At 40.8% G+C, this 17,615-nt stretch overlaps 2 protein-coding genes across 2 annotated transcripts; both read right to left on the reverse strand.

The window, feature by feature from the left end:
- Positions 1-1,004: 1,004 nt before the first annotated feature.
- On the reverse strand, positions 1,005-7,469 carry zdhhc12a (zinc finger DHHC-type palmitoyltransferase 12a). The gene is made up of 5 exons (XM_047591013.1): positions 6,770-7,469; positions 6,024-6,157; positions 5,676-5,765; positions 4,283-4,449; positions 1,005-2,212 (listed from the first exon to the last, which is right to left on the reverse strand). The coding sequence occupies exons 1-5, from the start codon at positions 6,885-6,887 to the stop codon at positions 1,897-1,899; spliced, it is 825 nt and encodes a 274-aa protein (XP_047446969.1). The 5' UTR covers positions 6,888-7,469; the 3' UTR covers positions 1,005-1,896.
- Positions 7,470-9,033: 1,564 nt separating this feature from the next.
- slc25a25a (solute carrier family 25 member 25a) lies at positions 9,034-14,945 on the reverse strand. The gene is made up of 10 exons (XM_047592791.1): positions 14,686-14,945; positions 13,139-13,265; positions 12,929-13,016; positions 12,719-12,830; positions 11,661-11,819; positions 10,865-11,017; positions 10,666-10,773; positions 10,411-10,578; positions 10,180-10,330; positions 9,034-10,019 (listed from the first exon to the last, which is right to left on the reverse strand). Exons 1-10 carry the CDS (start codon positions 14,845-14,847, stop codon positions 9,835-9,837), a joined length of 1,413 nt encoding a protein of 470 aa, XP_047448747.1. The 5' UTR covers positions 14,848-14,945; the 3' UTR covers positions 9,034-9,834.
- Between the last annotated feature and the right edge of the window lie 2,670 nt (positions 14,946-17,615).

The raw sequence follows: 17,615 nt of genomic DNA on the forward strand, positions 1-17,615 counted from the left end.
CATAGTGAGATTTTATCCAGTAAAATTAAAATGACTTACATCAGTATACAAGGCACTGGAAGAGGAGAGGAAGAGGCAACCAGACTTCAGTTAAAATCATTAATGCATTTAACTAATTTAAACTAGTGTGGCAACTAGCACTCTTGGTCCAGTGATTCCAACTAATTCCATGGACCCTAATACAATTACTTGATCAGATGTATGCATTAACATCAATCACGTTAGAAATTTATTGACAAAGGGGTTCTGCTCCTGCGGAGCATCAAATCTACTGGAAACAAACCAGAATAAGGAGGAGAGGTAATGCAGGTGGAGAAGGACAATGAGGATGAGACAGAAAGAGGAGGGGTTGAAATAGGATGAGTTTCCAACCCTGAATTGATAGACTAGAAGAAGATGACCAAAGCGTCTCCATGTCTCCAACATTGCGTTCCATGTGCAGTCTAGCTTGGTTCATCTTGAACAACTGTTTCCCGTCACGTGACGTTTACCCCACATGGAGCAAACATGGATTTATTCCAACTAGAGAAACCAGCACATCTATAGTAATGCTCTATGTGTACCCTCAAACCAGAGGAGTCAACTGTTATACACAAAAGATGTAGGACGTAGGATGTAGGCAAGTATTCATGAATATAAACCAATCAGACATAACATTATTTTATATAGGTGTCCCTTGTGCCTTCAAAACAGTTTTGACTCATCAGAGAATGGGCCTTCTGAGAGTGTCATGTGTTGTTAGTGGGGGGCCTTTGGGTCCCATGGGTTGAAGGGAGGGGCCTCTGTGGATCAACCCACAGATACTTGATCAGTTTGGGATGTAGTGAATTTGAAGGCCAGGTCAACACCTTGTGGTGGTATTCTTCACTTTTGTTGTTGTTGTTGTGATTGTGGTTGTTCCTAAACCATTTGTGTGTGTGTGTGTGTGTGTGTGTGTGTGTGTGTGTGTCATTGCTATGGGGTGGAGGTGTCTAATCTGGTCTAGGTGAGTCATACATGTCTGAGTAACATTCACATGAATGCCAGGTCCAAAGGTTTCCTAGTTGAACATTGTATTGTCACAAGATGGTCAATGTTATCTATTTCTCCTGTCAGTGGTTTTAATGTTATGCCTGATCAGTGTATTTTCATTAGAGTAGAATAGTTCAGTGAATAAACTAAACTAAGACTGAAGCTGAATTGTCCACCTGTAGGTTCTCACATGCACTTGTGAAGTAATCAGTTTCCTGCAATTTGAAACTTCACCCCTAGAGGCCACTAACTCCCATACAATGGTTCTATACTTCAGGTACTAAACACTCAGTGTCAGCTTTTTCACTTTAGTGTCAATATATTTGAAACTTCTGGATTACTTAAATGAATACAAGATTAAGAGTCTAAAGACATGGTATCAACTCTAGGAGACAGACATTGTTAAATGTAAACGTGAGAGCACACTAATAAGCTCGTGCTTAGCAGCATTCCTTTCTTAGTTTAGCATGCTAACATTTGCTGAATAGCAAAATAAAGTACAGCAGATACTAATGATTCATTTGGAAGGTATCTGATGGAAATGAAAGGTATTAGACAGAAAGAAAAACAGAGCACCAATGTTAAAATTCACCCGTTCACCCTGAGAGTGACATAAGTATCAATGCATTCAGTAGTTCTCACTGAAAAGAACCTCATGGTGGCACTACAGGGATTCTCAGAATTAACAAGGTTCTTAGGATTCATTACCTGGAAGCAAAAAATGTGCATAAACGTTTTGCAGTTTTCGTACAGATATTTCTAGTATCCCAAAAGTCAGTTTGTTTAGTGTCTAGTTGGCATGTCTGCTCTTCTAGCAGTCAACTTTTCCACCCTTCAAACAGTGCATATAACATTGTAAAATGTCTCAAGTTTGTTTCTTTGAGTTCAGACAGGATTCAGGGTGTTTCTCAAATAGACCTGCTCCCAAATCACCGTCCGGCAGATGCAAAAGAAATCCCACAGGTTGCAGAACACGCCACGGTCGAATGGGTTATCATCATCGCCACAGTTCTTCAGGTACGAGATCCTGTGACGTGACATGAACTCCCAGGTGGTGCAGTTGATGGAGACCAGGTAGAGGTGGCAGCCCAGCAACAGCACCACAACCACAGAGAAAACCCCTATGGCACCAAGCGCCACCAACAGGAAGCCATTGGCTTGGACCCACAGTTCCCAGCTAACACTGGGAGAAATGCCGGACCTGAAACAAACACATCAAATGTTAACCGAGTTCTCAAACTGTTTACCTGAAACACTGTTCACCACTTTGGTGTCTACCATCAACTTCACCATTCTGTTAGTGGGCTTGGAGCGTTGGGTGAACCTAGGTGGAGCAGTGGCATTGTTGATATTTTCTTTTCAAGAAGTACAACTGGCTCCGCCCATACATGAGCAATGTTTTTATGTTGTGATAGTTTAACTTTGAAACATTAGGAGTGGGAAATTTACCTTGGTAACCAGAACCTGGAATGTTCACTAGAGACACCAGGATATAGAAATATTTGTTCCCCACCAAGGACGCATCTGGAGGTAACTTGGGCATTTATCAATACGAAGAACACAAACTTCACACTTGCGTACTTGGTAGTTTGGATTTGAGAAGTTTGAGTCTTAAGTAAGGACTGTGGAGACAGTTATTAGTCAACTTGGGACAACAGCATACTTGATGAGGCCCAGGAAATGCATTGATGTCTGCCCTTTAAATTGGAACAGCACTTGGACAGCGAATGATGACATTTCACAAGAACACAACTGAAAACAGAAACACATATTGAGAAACAACCCAAGTACAGTTAAAAATGCCCAGGTGTGTTCTTGCACTACCCATTGTGTTGAGGATGCATTTGGAGGTAACTTGTGTGTACTAGGGACAGCCAGGTATCCCAGAATGCTCTAGTTCTTGAATATGTGTCCATACTTCAGAATCTAACCTGTCATGTCTGAGCAATCAAGTTTGCAAGTCGGGTTTGAGTACTTGGATTGAACAACACCCCTTGATGATGCCCGAAAAACGCATTCTGGGTTACCTGGAAGCTCCAAGTCCACACAAGTTACCTCTCAATGGGTTCTCCATATGATCTGTACTGCAAGTTATCAGATGGTACTTTGACCTGGAACAGTACTTAGGAAGCGACTCAGGACGTTTCACAACACAGCTACCGAATGCATGTTGATAAATGCCCCATATGTGTACTCAGTATAACCAGATAGCCCATTTTCTTGAACGTCATCAAGTATGCTGCTGTTCAAGTAACAGAATGACTGTACTTCATACTTCAGAATCTAGCTTGTGAAATCCAAACTACAGAGTGATAAACACCATGTCCTGATGGTACTGGGTCTGCTCCAGACATTCTCAGATTGGATCAAGCCAATCTTTTGTAGTTATTGATTTCAGGTCAAAAACAATACCCCTGCAGCATTTAAACGTCTTCTTCTTTTGAAATGGTGGTTGGCTAGTGTCAAAGCTGACAAAAATCTCAGAATTAGAAGAAGAACATTATTAAACATGTCTGCTGTGTGGTAAAATTTTACTCTAGAAAATAATTAGTCTTAATCTGGACATCCCTAGATGTCTTTGATGTCAAGATGGCTTTTACCCAGTATTACGCAAAGACAGCATTGGACTTTTTTCTTTGTCTTTTTTGAAAGTTACTGGCTTCCAATCCAGCACAACATTTCCTTTATTCTTAATGTCTCGTATCTCCCAATATACATAAATGTTCCCGGGTGAACTGCTTGTTTTGCACATCAGAGTCTTGGAAAATGTTTGTTTGCTGACGTTTCAGACAGCATTTAGTTTGTTTATTTGTTTTTGGATCCCTGTTATCTTCCACTGTCCTTTAGCTCAATGGCATCAACCTATGAACCTTTAGTTCCCCTCAGCTAGCTGGGCCTACCAGAGGAATTACTTCTAAGAAAGGTTTTTACACTAACATAAATTCCTGGTCAAGTCACTAGACTTCAATTTTAAGACTGCACAGCCACTAATATAAAACTGCTTGAACTTTGAAGGTGTAGTTGCGCAACACATAAAAGCTTGTGCTTACTCAATGCAGACAGAGATTAGTGTATCGGTTTACTGCTGTTCTCCAAACTCTGGAGTAACCTAATTCCACTAAAGCTGTCGAGATAAAACTGCAGAACACTCACACCACATTATGTGTCTTCAATAAGTCAAAGCTGTGAGGGTGACCAAGGCCACAGATACTAAGTTTGCCTACACATAAGGATATTTATCTGAGAGAGGGGTGGTGTTGAGCAGACGTACAGAGCGATGTGGAGGGCCCACAGCAGAGTGAGCAGCTGCACCACAAGGTAGATGATGAACCAGCGGTGGTTCCTCTCTCCAACACAGTTCTCGATCCAGGGGCAATGGTGGTCAAATCGACGTACACAGCGTTTACACGTCTGACAGTGCTTCGCTCTCATTGGCTGCTGCTTGGAAAACAGACACAAAGAAAAAAGTCAAACGTTTTCTCCAGGTTTTTTCAGACCTTTTTAATATAACAAAATGTTCCAAAGTAAGACCACTTTAAATTCAGCTAGAGCTGTATTGTAAAAAATTTCACCTTCAGATAATTTCATAATGAAATTGAGGTAAAAATAAACTTACTGGTTTAAGGCTAAAATTTTAATTTTACAAATTACAGACATGGCTGATTTGCATGTAGATTCTAGGCTACTATGAAGCATGGTTTATTGACCAAACAATATGTCAATTAATCAGAGAAATAATCAAATATTAAAATATGAAAATGTGTTATCTGTGACTCCATATTCTACAAGAGTAATTGCATGTGACCTACGCTGTGGACTGTACCTGAACATACTAAGAAGGGCTCACCAAGTTAAGTATTAAACAAATTTAAACTAATCACAAAAATATGGCCAAGAATGATTTACTACATTTTTCTAATCACTTATAACACAATCCCAGAATTGACCCTTTACTGGCCTCCCAGAGGCCTCCTACTCTTTTCCATCTCCCACCTTCCTTGTTAATGTTGCTAGGTTAGACAAACAATAGCAATGTGGGGGTCCATCACCACAGAAAATTGTGGAAAACTACTATTATAGTAGTTCTATAATCATAGAAGCTGCCCCCTATAATGGATCTCCACCTACTGCTGGATCAGAACCATTAAAAGCTGTTTGTTGTTTGTGCGTCACGACTTTGGGAGATGATACATATTTTGGAACGAATTGTAAAGTCTCACTCTATACAAAGCTTCCATACATAGTGTAATGTTACGACTGTGCTGCTGGTAAAGATATCTGAGAAAACATAACTACATGTGTCTACTTGACATACATCAACATGATCACACCTACTCCATACAACTATCCTCCATATGCCAATGTATGTTTCTATGAAAGAAACACAAAAAGTGTACTCATAATCAGTAATTTAATTATTTAATTCATGTATAGATGTATTTATTATTTAGTCAGTTATCAGCGACAAGGACAGAATGAGTTAAACTCCTGTTTCACTGATCACTTGAGTAGGTGGTCTCTAATTTGACACGGGACTCGTTGTGTTCACACAATGAACAGAATACAGAATATGTAGTTGAAACCAGCAGGAGTGTGTTGATCGATCACTCGTAAGTATAAGGCAACGAAATGCTGAAGGAAACTGGAATCAGTCGGATGGTTACCTGCAACAGACAGTATCCACAGCGTCGCTGCCGAGGGGTCGATGACTGAGGAAGCATTGACTCTGTTTCTTCACTTGAACCCTGGACACCCTGTGTAATAAAGACAGATGTGGGCCACTATATCCACTTTGACCTCTTGCTGACGCACATTGTACTGCATACTTAAAAACCAAATAGATTTCACACCACTGATTACTGCTGATTATTACCTATAGTACAGAAAGATTTCTACTGTCATTTCTATCCTCTAACATTAATGTCACCACAATAAGAAAATCCTCTTCTGCCGATCGGACTTTGGTGATGAGGTTATTCTGTACGCATTGTCTGTGTGTTAATAAATCTTACTTTAAAAGTGTCGGTGAGAACAAAGCCAGGGTCCATTAATGAAATGGCAAAGTATAACAGTACTGACAGCACGACCAGCAGGAAGAACAGAGCAGGCAGCAGCAGCTCTCCTCGCTCCTCACACCTCCGCAAATCTGCACACACACACACACACACACACATTACACTATAGGAACTAGATAAAATCGTCTGCATACATGCATATTTGTTTAGGCTCAGCACCTCAATTAATTTATTTAGTAATTATTGACATTAAATCCTAGCAAACATTCACTGTCTTGGGTCTGAAAGGATCAACACTTTACTTTAAGAATGTAAAAAGAAGAACAGCAAAGAAACAAATTTCATTTGGCTTTTAAAGCTCTCATGACATCCCCAGTGGGTCAGAAGTTTATCCACACTTGGTTATTATTTGGTATATCCAAAAAGATACTGGACTTGTAGAGTTTTGAGAAGACGTTTCGCCGCTTCAGTTGTACCCACAGAGTTTCCTGTTTAAAACTTGTTTTGATTTTATTTGTTCTGTTTTCTGAAGTTCACCATTCCCTCCTACATCATGATGCTGCCACTTCCTGCTCTACAATTGGTGATGGCATCCTAATTTTTCGATAAATCTTGAATTTTATTTGAGGTATTTTATGTAATTTTATAAACGCGTTATCCAATTTGAACCAAACAAACCAACAAAAAAACTAGGAAACTAAAACGGTTCGTAGCTAACGGGTGTATAGTTTGAAGGGGCTTACCGGTGTTGTGCAGGAACAGTGTAAGGGTTATTGCCCAGGTTAGCAGGGTGTGTGTGGCCCGAACCAGAAACCCGGTTCGAAACATATTATGCGCCATTTTAATTATAGTACATCTCATTAGTACCGCTACTAACTAGCTATCTAACATAACTAAAGTGACTTGCTTTATGAAAAAAATCAAAACGAAAATCATTATTATGTTCTTCCCGGAGTCGCCATTTCCGTGTTTAGATAAGGAAGCCTGCGTAGGACAAATGTGTGAGCAGGACCTTACGGGCAAAACGCAAGATACGCAAGAAAAAAAGAAAAAAAAACTTTATACTTTACATTATAAAAAATGACATAAAATTCGGTTAAAATATACAAACTGAAAAAGAAAATTGGTCCGAAACATAAACATCTGTATAAATCTGTATATAACAATATTTTTAAATAGTACGGCTGTTTACTAAGCTGGACAGCATAGCTAAGTAGTCAGTCATTTTGTTTTGAATTTATTAATTAGGTGTGGCCATGAGTCAGTGGAATGTCCTTTCCACAGAATTTATTTTATGTACAAATCCCCACATGTTCTCATGTTTGTCAAAGCGCTGGTTACTGAGTAAGCAAGTCTGCACACATTGTTGAGTTACATGTGACTGTGTGTATGTATACGTGTCTGGTTACTAATATGTGTATGAGTGTGGTTATTAGAGGAGGGTGGCGATAGTTGGATTGTTGTCTGTGTATGTGCTTGTGTTTGAATGTGTGATAAGAGTAAGACAGATGTGCTGTTGATCCCATATGTACTTTATGATTTGTCGCTCCTGTTCCCTGCTTTTACTAGTGTATTCTGTCTATTTCTAAAATATTATGGTCATCATGTCACTTCACTGTCATATTTCAATTATTTTAATACTGTATTTGCTTTCAATTTACCTGCCCAGGGGCTACAATTGTTGCTATAACCTGGCTTAAAGCACCTCTTCTTGTTTTACAGGATTAATGCTTTTTGTGTAATGTCCCTGTTTTAAATAAATAAATTCAGTTCAATTCAATTAATGATCCCAGACCAATCCCTCTAAACTTTCACCTGGACAGAAGAAGTGGTGCTGTGAGAATTACATTTTTGGACTTCTCCAGCGCCTTCAACACCATCCAGCCTCTGGTCTTCAAAGACCTCAGTACGTGTGTCTGTCAGACTGCAGATCTGACACTGTGTTCAGCAGCACAGGAGCACCACAGGTAACTGTGCTTTCTCCGGTCCTGGTAAACCCGTACACGTCGGAGTTTAAGTACAACTCAGAGCTCTGCCCTGTACAGAAGTTCGCAGACAACACAGCCATTGTTGGTTGTATCAGGGGTAAACAGGAAAAGCAGTACAGAGGACTGATCCAGGACTTCGTCATATGGTGCACTCCAACCACCTGCTCATCAACACATCCAAGACCAAGGAGATGGTGGGGGACTTTAGAAGAACCAGGCCACACCCCAAGCCCGTCCTCAAGGGAGACTGTGTGGGGGTGGTACACACCTGTAAATACCTGAGAGAGCAGCTGGATGACAGATCCTACACCAGTCTGTGGTAGCAAGTGCCCTTCTGTAAGCAGTAGTGTGCTGGGGGGCAGCCTTAATGCTTGGACAAACTGGTGAGGAAAGCAGGCTCTGTCGTTGGAATAGAGTTGGACAGCCTGACATCTGTGGCAGAGCGACGGACACTGAACAGGCTCTTAGTCATCATAGACAATCCAGAGCATCCACTGCACAGTGACACAGGAGCAGCTTCAGTGAGACTGCTGTCACTGTCCTACTCCACGGACAGACCGAGGAGATCGACTGTTTAACACCTCTCAGGGGATGCGTTAAAATTAATAAATCAAATACAGACACTGTATTGTTGTGTGCAGCGAATAGCTTATCATACACACACCCACCATTTTGTATTTTTATATAATTTAATGCGGTCTTCTCTGAAACTGCATGCCCGTGCATGTGAATGTGAAATGCAAATGTGAATTTCTCAGAGATGAATCTCCCTATATTAACACAGGTTGTTAAGAAATAACCCTTCCTCGTCTGGTTCCACTTCCGTTGTAGTAATAGGTGTCATCACTTGTCGTGTCTGGGGATAAGAAGCCAGCCACCCTGACTTCCCTTCCACCGTTTGTGGTCATTGTGAAACTTTCTTTTGATTGAAAAGAAAAACATCTGTGTACAGAACACAACGCACATCTCCTCTTTGGTTTCGTTTGGTGTGACAAAAGAAAAACACCTGACCCTCAGGATTTACAAGTATTTGCATTTATTTGCATGACAGTGGTCCGTTAAAATACTAAAATTTCTTCTTTACAAAAGAAATTAATTCTGCATTGATATGACAAGTCATTTAGAGGCCCATCTAGTATTGATTAAAGTGCATTAAGTTGCTTCTGAACACAAACAATTCAACAATAATCTTGCTCTTAAACCTGAGGTTGACATCAAAGACACTTAAAACGGCATTCATGAACGTCAGACTCGATCCGTTTGCACCAACAAATATGCTTTACTAGACTTGAGTTTGACGGATCTTACTTCCTCACCCTGAACCTCTTTTCCTGAACATAAAAGAAATAAATACAGGATAGGTGGAAATAAATAAGTCATTCATTCAGGAGAGGAGAGAAAACTAACTCATGTGCAAAAATCCTCTCATTTTGGGAACACAATATATTTTTTTTTTTAACTCTACCAGGTTTAAGAACTTCATAAATGCTTTATATGCTGAGTAGAACTAAAATGCAGGTGGTGCATTTTACATCAAAAAAAAACAAACCAAAAAAAAAAAAAAAACAAAAAACAGCCAAAACTCTTGGTCCTCTTCACATTTCTTCTAAAATCATAAATAGCAGCACAGTCCTGACATCCTGAGCTCACAGAGTCCACATCCTCCACTGTTGCCTTTCCAGCATCTGTTCTTTCATCAGCCAACATTCACAGAATGAGATGGCACCACGAACCTCCAGAGCAGCCAAAACGGCCCCTGGGATTCCCTTGCACACGTCCTGAGAGATAGTGTTTTTAGGAGATTGAGTTGGGTTGAGTTTTCAGCGTGATGTCACTCCCAGTTGCGTCTTTAAGTTCTCGTATACCACGTAGCTAATGCTGACGGCAGGGATGACTTTGAGGAAGTTGGGGGCCAGGCCTCGGTAGAGCCCTGTTGGGCCCTCTGTCTGCAGGATCTGCTTGAACAGACCAGACATGGTCAGCTGCTGGCTGCCTTCTGTCGCAGCTGGAAACAGAACCAAGAAAGAAAACACACTTTAAAATCATTTATAATTTTAAAATCAAAAAGCATTTTAAAATATGTGCACAACTTTACTTTTGGCTTCAGCCAAAACAGAGCTGCTCGTAGTCTCATATATATATATATGTGTGTAAGTAGGCCACACCTTGTGCCTGCATGCGGGTTCGGATCAGAGCCAGGGGGTAACTGGCGAGCTGACCGCAGGTGCTCGACACGGTGCCGCAGGCCAGGAGGACGACCACGCCAGGGTCCGCACTGTTCGTGCCGTACTGCTGCAGGTAGCTGTTTTTCAGCGTCTGTTGGGATTAAATATGTTTAAATGTTTGTTCTGTTCATTTTGAGTCTTTCCTGTGGTTAACATTTTGTAAGAGCTCACCTCGTACACTGCCAGGTCAATGCCTGCGTAGGGGATGATGCCGAGCATGTTGGGGACGTAGCCTTTGTAAAATGCTCCCAGTCCCTCCCTCCTAAAAATCTGCTTGGCGCAGTCCGAGATCCCAGTGTACTGGCCAGTCTTTCTCAAAGCCAGACGAGTCTTCAGGACCTGGAAACACATTAAGCCGAGTTCAATTTAAAACCAATATGCTAAGGTATTGTGTTCTTTAGAGAAAGAATGCAATTGATTAATCACCTCCATGGGATAGATTGTGCTCTGGGCGGTGACTCCAGCCAAAGATCCTGCAACAAATCGCTCCAAGATGCTCAGAGTCTCTTTATCGCTCCCGATTAGATGCTTAATCTGGAGACGTGAAGGAAAATGCATCAGTTAATGACTTCCGGTTGACCTTCTCCATTAACTACACTATCATCTTTACACTGTGTTTTCCTACCTGCTCATAAGCCATGAACTTGAGGGCTGACTCAGGGGCAATCTTGATGATGTTCACCCCGTTCCCCCGCCACAGAGACCGTGTGCCGCCCTCTTTGATCATCTGCATGAGCCCAGTCATGATGCACATGTTGTTAGTTCTGGATCCATAAACCTGAAATAAAAGAGGTGATTAAATAAAATATCTGAACAAAACCAAGACAATGAGAAAACCAAACTTTGGGATCAATCGGAGCAATTGGTACATCTTTTAACCCAAATATCTGATGACAACTGGGTCAGGTTTGTTTAATTTGCTGTTGGGACAATTGTTTAGAATTGCTCACTGACAGAGGTCAGAGTCTGTTTTCCGACTAGCGTATGACGCCAATCAATGCCGTTGACACAGACTAGCTGGACCTTCATCTCATTGATGACGGTGAACACTACGCAGTTTGAGGGTGTGACGGCTGTTTGGGAGCCGTCATTTGTCGACAGTCCGACCCCCTGGACTCTGGCCCGGCTATTACACACCGTCTATTAAACGTTAACTTGTTTATGACGCTTGACTGAGTATGTGGCTTGACCAAAGTTTCCTCTGTGCTCATTTCATGTGAAGTTATAAAACATCCTAGCATCAAGTCGAGTCTTTTGATTTGATGAATAGTTTCTGGGATATGCACGTCATGCATCGGTAGCCACAACCACAACTTGGTACAGTTCCCACACTACCACAACACCCAAAAAGACAGAGTTCTGCCCAAATATCCCCTAAAGCCAACTGTCACTTTCCAAGGTTTGTTTCCGAGTTATCTTACCTGCATCATGACTTTGAGTCGGTCCAAGGGTGCTGTGCAGGTCCTTGAAACGGCCCCGGCACCTCCGCCCGCAACCAGGTGCCTCCACCACATCCCAGTCTGCTTCTCTTCAATGGTGAACTCATCGGGCACAATCAGATTCTCACCCACGTCGAATATCTGTCAGGACATGAAACGGTTAAATGCAAGGCAAGAATATGTGAATCAAGGAAGACATGACAGCTGATGTTTTAGTTCAACACACACTTGAAGTTTTATGGACTTGGTTTAGAATAGCAGATCCAAAAGTGGCAAACCAAGGCTTCAGAGAGTACCCTGAACTTTCTGTTCTTGTTGGCAGCGTCTCGTGTGACAGAAGAATGCGCCACCAGACCTCTGGATCACAGAATAAGTCACAGGACAGTGTGACCATCAATGAGGCTGGGGTTTATTTCTTTTTTGCAATATTACACTGTGAGCATGAAAAATTATTCTTCTGGGGGTTTTACTTTTGCTCATCACTTTTTCACTCATCACTTATTACCCGTTATGTTCTTGGTCCCAGTTCAGCCTGTCAGTGCTAGACTAATCAGATGTCCCTGGGAAAAAGCTCACACTACGCCCATACTGTCCTATATCGCATTAGCATGCACCTGCTTCAGACTGACTGACTGTAGCCTTTACATAATGTCGAGACAAACCAGCCAATCCTTCCAACATAATCCTCTCAGAATGAGCCCAATTCCTGTCATGACCTTCACAGAGCTTAATTGGTGACGCACAACTTTGTGACGATGGAGTATTTCAAGGAATAAATTTTTCTTCCTAATTTACTCGTTTCCAAAAGCACACCGAATCTCTGCACTGTGATAACAATATCTCTAAAGGTGTGACTCTGTGCTGATAAGAGTTATCAGAACCAAGACTGGGTGAAAATAGTGCCTCTGAAACCTTACGTAATAACCTCCTGTCTTCGCTTTGTCAAATTTTAAGATTTAGATATTCCCTGTCAGGAAAAACAGTCCATGTTGCACAGTCACCTCTACACCTGTTGTATCAGTGCAAAAAGCAGAACTCACCGTGGAGTGCTTCCAGTAGAGGATGATCTCAGGAATGTTCTCGGTCTTCTCCACCATGGGGTAGTTGCTCCAGTCCTTGCTGCTGATTGTTATCATTCCATTTTTATCCATGCTTAAAAAAGGACAGACAAAAAGGATAAAAGTTTGATCATGAGCATCTTGAGCCAACAGATGACAGCTGAAATAGGTAAAATGGATTATTAAAATTACCTTTTAAGGGCTTTCTCCGCATGTTGTTGCGATATATGGACACCAAGGTCCTGAAGAGACTGCATGAACTCTTTAGGGTCAATTCGGCCTTAAAAGGAAACGGAAGACAAGTCGTGAGAAAATCTAGAGATAAGACATATGCAACTAAGCAAACTCCAACACATCTGAAATGATTGCAGAAACGTCAAGTAATCCTCCACAGCCGTTTACCTGCATTCTTCTTGTCGACAGTCTTCACCACGAGCTTCAGGTCTTTCTCATAGTCCTGCAGATAGTGTACAAACTCCTCAAAGTCCAGCTGTCCACCTGCATCGTTCTCTTCCCTTTTAAAGGTTTTCTGCAAAAGATGATTATTATTAATAAACAGGGGATAGATTTAGTTTTTACTTAAAAGGGGAGATAATCAGTGTCCCCAGAGGTTTGCAAAGGTAACATGTAAATTGCAATGTCACAATTTATGTAACTAGTACAAGTTCGAAATGTACTCTATGTCTAATATCTGACAGAAATGAAACCTAGCCCTAAATATGCCTCCAGAGATTTAAAGGTGTCTGCTCAGCTTGCATTTCATGACCCCAGGGGACACATCCATGGCCCATTTAACAACCACAAGTCCTCTTAGCTTTCCTGAATGACGTCCATTTCTCTTGGACAGGGAGGAGGGAAGTATTAGGTAGTATGCCCCTGGTCTATCTTTGACCAGGACTGCAGCTAGCTGACCCGCCAAGTGTTTTAATCCTCTCTACATTGAAACCTGTGGTGCTAAAACTAGCCTGGGACATTGGCGGTCATCCAGTTCTGTAACACTACCACTGATACATGACCTGCCGTCCAGAACACTAATACTATGCAGGACATTTCAGCATGCACAAGTACATGAATGTGACTAAAGATTGGCACCAATTTCAGCACGTGGGCTTGTGCTGCTCTTCTCCTTAAAGATGTTCTATTACCAACAAATCTGAAGTCTGCACATTAACTCAAAGTAATCTGAACATTAGCGATACAAAACCTGAAAGCTCTGAAGTAAGGAAGAGCCTTGCTGTGCAAAAGTATCACCTGTTGTCTAGCTTCAGAAATGCACATGAGCAAACCAACTGCCTTCAGAAAATAGATATTTACATCAGAAATAGTCTTGAGTGTAAACAGGACGACATTATTTAAGAATGGAAATGATTGTTTAAATAGGCGCTCATGCTTTTAACAACACAATACACGTATATTATAAGACTTAAATAATATACAGTGCATCTGCAAATTAATTACTGTGGTGCAATGCCTTAGCATTATATTAAGTAAGTGTTAAAAATATAGTTGTATGTTGAAGAAGAAACGGACTTTAGCTTCATCCCCAACTTCCCACGACTAGCATTAGCATTCCTGTTCAGGGAGGACTCCATGTGAATGAATGACACCGGTCGCGCCCGTCCATTCAAACATGTAGACTATTTGTTTATGTTATTACACTTCATTACACTTTACATTTCTAAACGAATAATAATAGCAATATCAAAATAATAGTCGAAGCTTCAATAATATAACAAATATTTTGAATATTTCTGGAAGCCGGTAAAATTGAGGCCTACTCGTAGTTTTTTTTTTTTTTTTTCCCACTAGCAGGTGCTAATTCTTTCGGCGCCCGGACAGAAAGGATTAAGATCACACTAATTCCATTTAAATAAGTAGGTGATAGCAAATACCATGCTTCCTGAACTTTTAAAGTCACATATATTTGCTTTTGAGAGGTTTCTCTTTACCTTTCGCCATCTTTGGTAGGTTGAAAACTCCTGTGAAGGCAGAAACAAGCTCAGCTTGTTAAAAAGAGACTTCAGCTCTGAAGGTAGCCCGTTAGACTCGAAATATTCCACTTCAATCGGGTCCGAGTTGGACACAGGCACGTAAAGGCACAAGCCGAGCATGTTTGGCTTAGGGAAATAAAAAAAAAAAGTACAATAAATAAATAATAAATAACACACCAAAGTGTAAGTCCACCCTTCTCGGGATAATACTGAAGTGCCGGTAGAGAAACGCCGGCTTCTAAAGCGTGACAGAGGCCCCGCCTCTTCCAGGAATAAGGCGACGTCATTGACTGGCGAATCCTGTCCCGCCGAGGAAAACGACGTAATTTTACTATCGACCAATCGCTGAGGACTCCCATTGATAGTTCGGCTTGGTCACCGCCTCCTTCTGGCTTAAACAGTAACCCCTTTCCTCCCATTTACACCGTCAAAGGACAGGACAGTCCATTCAAAAGTGTGCATCCGCCCATTTACGTCTTTTATTCAAACTGAGGCGTAGGCAGCCACAGGGATCTGCTCGGCGGTACCAGTACATAAATACAGTCAATGGGCGGTACATGTTAGGTTTCAAAAATTCAAAGAGACGTCTTTTCTGGCTGGTTATGCGCATCATAAACTTACACATACTGTATATATATATGTTAGTGCATGTGTATTTATATATCATGTTGACAAACCTTTCTATATTGTAATACTGTGTAATTTTAAATATGTCATTCAATCTGAATAAAGACAATTAAAATCAAGGTTGATAAATTAAATTGAATTAAAGTTACGAACGATGCTACAGTTACACTAATTGGGTTCCATTAAATTCACTTAAGCGTGCAAATAATACAGTAAATAAAATCAAGTATGATTATCAGTGGTTTTCAGTCCTTTTGACAAGTGACCAGATACAAGACTGCCGGACTGACTTCTTCTCTAAACTTTGCATACACTTTCTTTTTACAACTGAAATTATCCTGTGCGATTTCCTGTGAAAGTCAAATATCATGCAAAAGTAGAATAAACAAATACTTGTTGATTTTGCCTTTTATGCTTTGAGTTTTTTGTTTGTTTGTTATTAATTTAGTTTTGCTTGTGTGTTATTATCTTTGCTATATTTGGTGCGTGGTTTTATGTCCAGTCTGATCACTGTGTATAAACTGGCCTCAGCCTGAGGCAGAAGAGCTTGACAGATAACGGCCGCAGAAAATAAACTGTGAGGAGGACATCTGCCAGGACCAAAAAAAAAAAGGCTCTGAAGGAATGCCAAGAGTTACCAGATGAACCCCCAGAGGTGACTTGGTCAGCTGATGCTGTCTTAGTTTACACACAACACACTCATGCATGTGACTAAACTATCAGTTAAAGCAAAATATGGTTTAAGTTCAGGACTGAATCTGAAGCCAGATGCTAAAAGTGTCAAACACTTCGTCTGCTTGTCATAGGTTGCACAAGAAACATTTGAATATAGGGTGCTGTAATGTTGCAGACAATGTGTCACCTACATCCTATGAAAAAAGTCAATTTGACACCAGCTCTTATAGCTCCAGTACTAAATAGAAGTATGCAGGAAAATATTTCAATAGGCTTGTTTCCTTTCTTTCACCGTGTTTTCTACATTCACTTGCTATGTTGAGTTTTTTGCTTCTGCCATTTTTAATCACCTTTCCTCACCAGAGGAAAAAGTCTTCTTTGATTTATCTTGTTCTATGGCAGGGCTGGGCAATTAATTTCTACAGGGGGCCACATGAAAAATCTGAAGTGTGTTGGAGGCCAAACCAAACGATAACTTGAAGGTAATTCTGCTCAATATTAATTTTCTCCCATTGTAAAAAGCAGTAAATTATATATGTTGATAAGCGGCTACTGGTAATCAGAAACATAAGAATTCTGTAAATATTTATTTAAATTTATGAGTTTTGGTGTAGGTTGAAGAGGAAAATGAAACACAATCGATCTGTAGTTTTGGATATAACGCATTGGAATGTTTGTCCTCTTTGGAAAACTTCGGTGGATCATATAGCTACATGAATTATTTTCTGTATCATAATAAATCTCAATAAATGTTTAACCCTTTAAGATCTGAATGTCCATCTGACCACAAGAGAAGCTTGCTGTATTTGAATTACCGTAACTCCCCGATGGACAATATTCAAGTTGCGCTTTCTAGAAAAAACGCTGCCATTACGGTAATGATGATGCACAGCAGCTGGCTGCAGGTTGGAGAGCAACGATCACAGAGCCCCAGCAAGAGAGACTTGTTTGGGGGAATTTGTTGGTAAAAACAAGGTTAGTTATACCCTTGAGATGTCACGAAGGTCTTTCAGGCAAAAGCACAACTAACCAGTGTTCAGTCACAATGAATACTGTCAATAGCGCAAACCACTGTGACTTACGGTAATTCAAAATCGGTCGCTTTGACGGATGCCAGCGAGCCGTTCAGGCTTTGAGGGTTAATAGATGCAAGAAGCTGTTTCAAGCTTACTTTTTGAAGAATTGACGAACTAACAGTGCCATGACGTAAGTAACACATCATGGCTCAAAATAAAAGCAACACAGTCGTATTGTATGCACAGTAATAAATACTTGTTCATTTGTGCTTATGACTGACATACCGCGGGCCAGACAGGAATGCCAATAGGGCCGTATGGGGCCCGCGGGCCGTAAAATGCCCAGGTCTGTCCTATGGAGAAGCTGACCTTTTACAGAGCGCTAGCGCCACCTACTGTTAAAAGTAAATAGAATAGAATAGAATAGAATAGAATAGAATAGAATAGAATACTTTATTCATCCCATGGGGAAAATTCGAGGCTTGTCCACAAACATACACAGACATCAACACAACACACAAACAAAATCACCAGAATCTACAGTGCAAAAGTATGTAAACATAGGGCTGT

Source organism: Mugil cephalus, chromosome 8, assembly GCF_022458985.1.
Source record: "Mugil cephalus isolate CIBA_MC_2020 chromosome 8, CIBA_Mcephalus_1.1, whole genome shotgun sequence".
In the NCBI taxonomy this organism is placed as follows: Eukaryota; Metazoa; Chordata; class Actinopteri; order Mugiliformes; family Mugilidae; genus Mugil; species Mugil cephalus.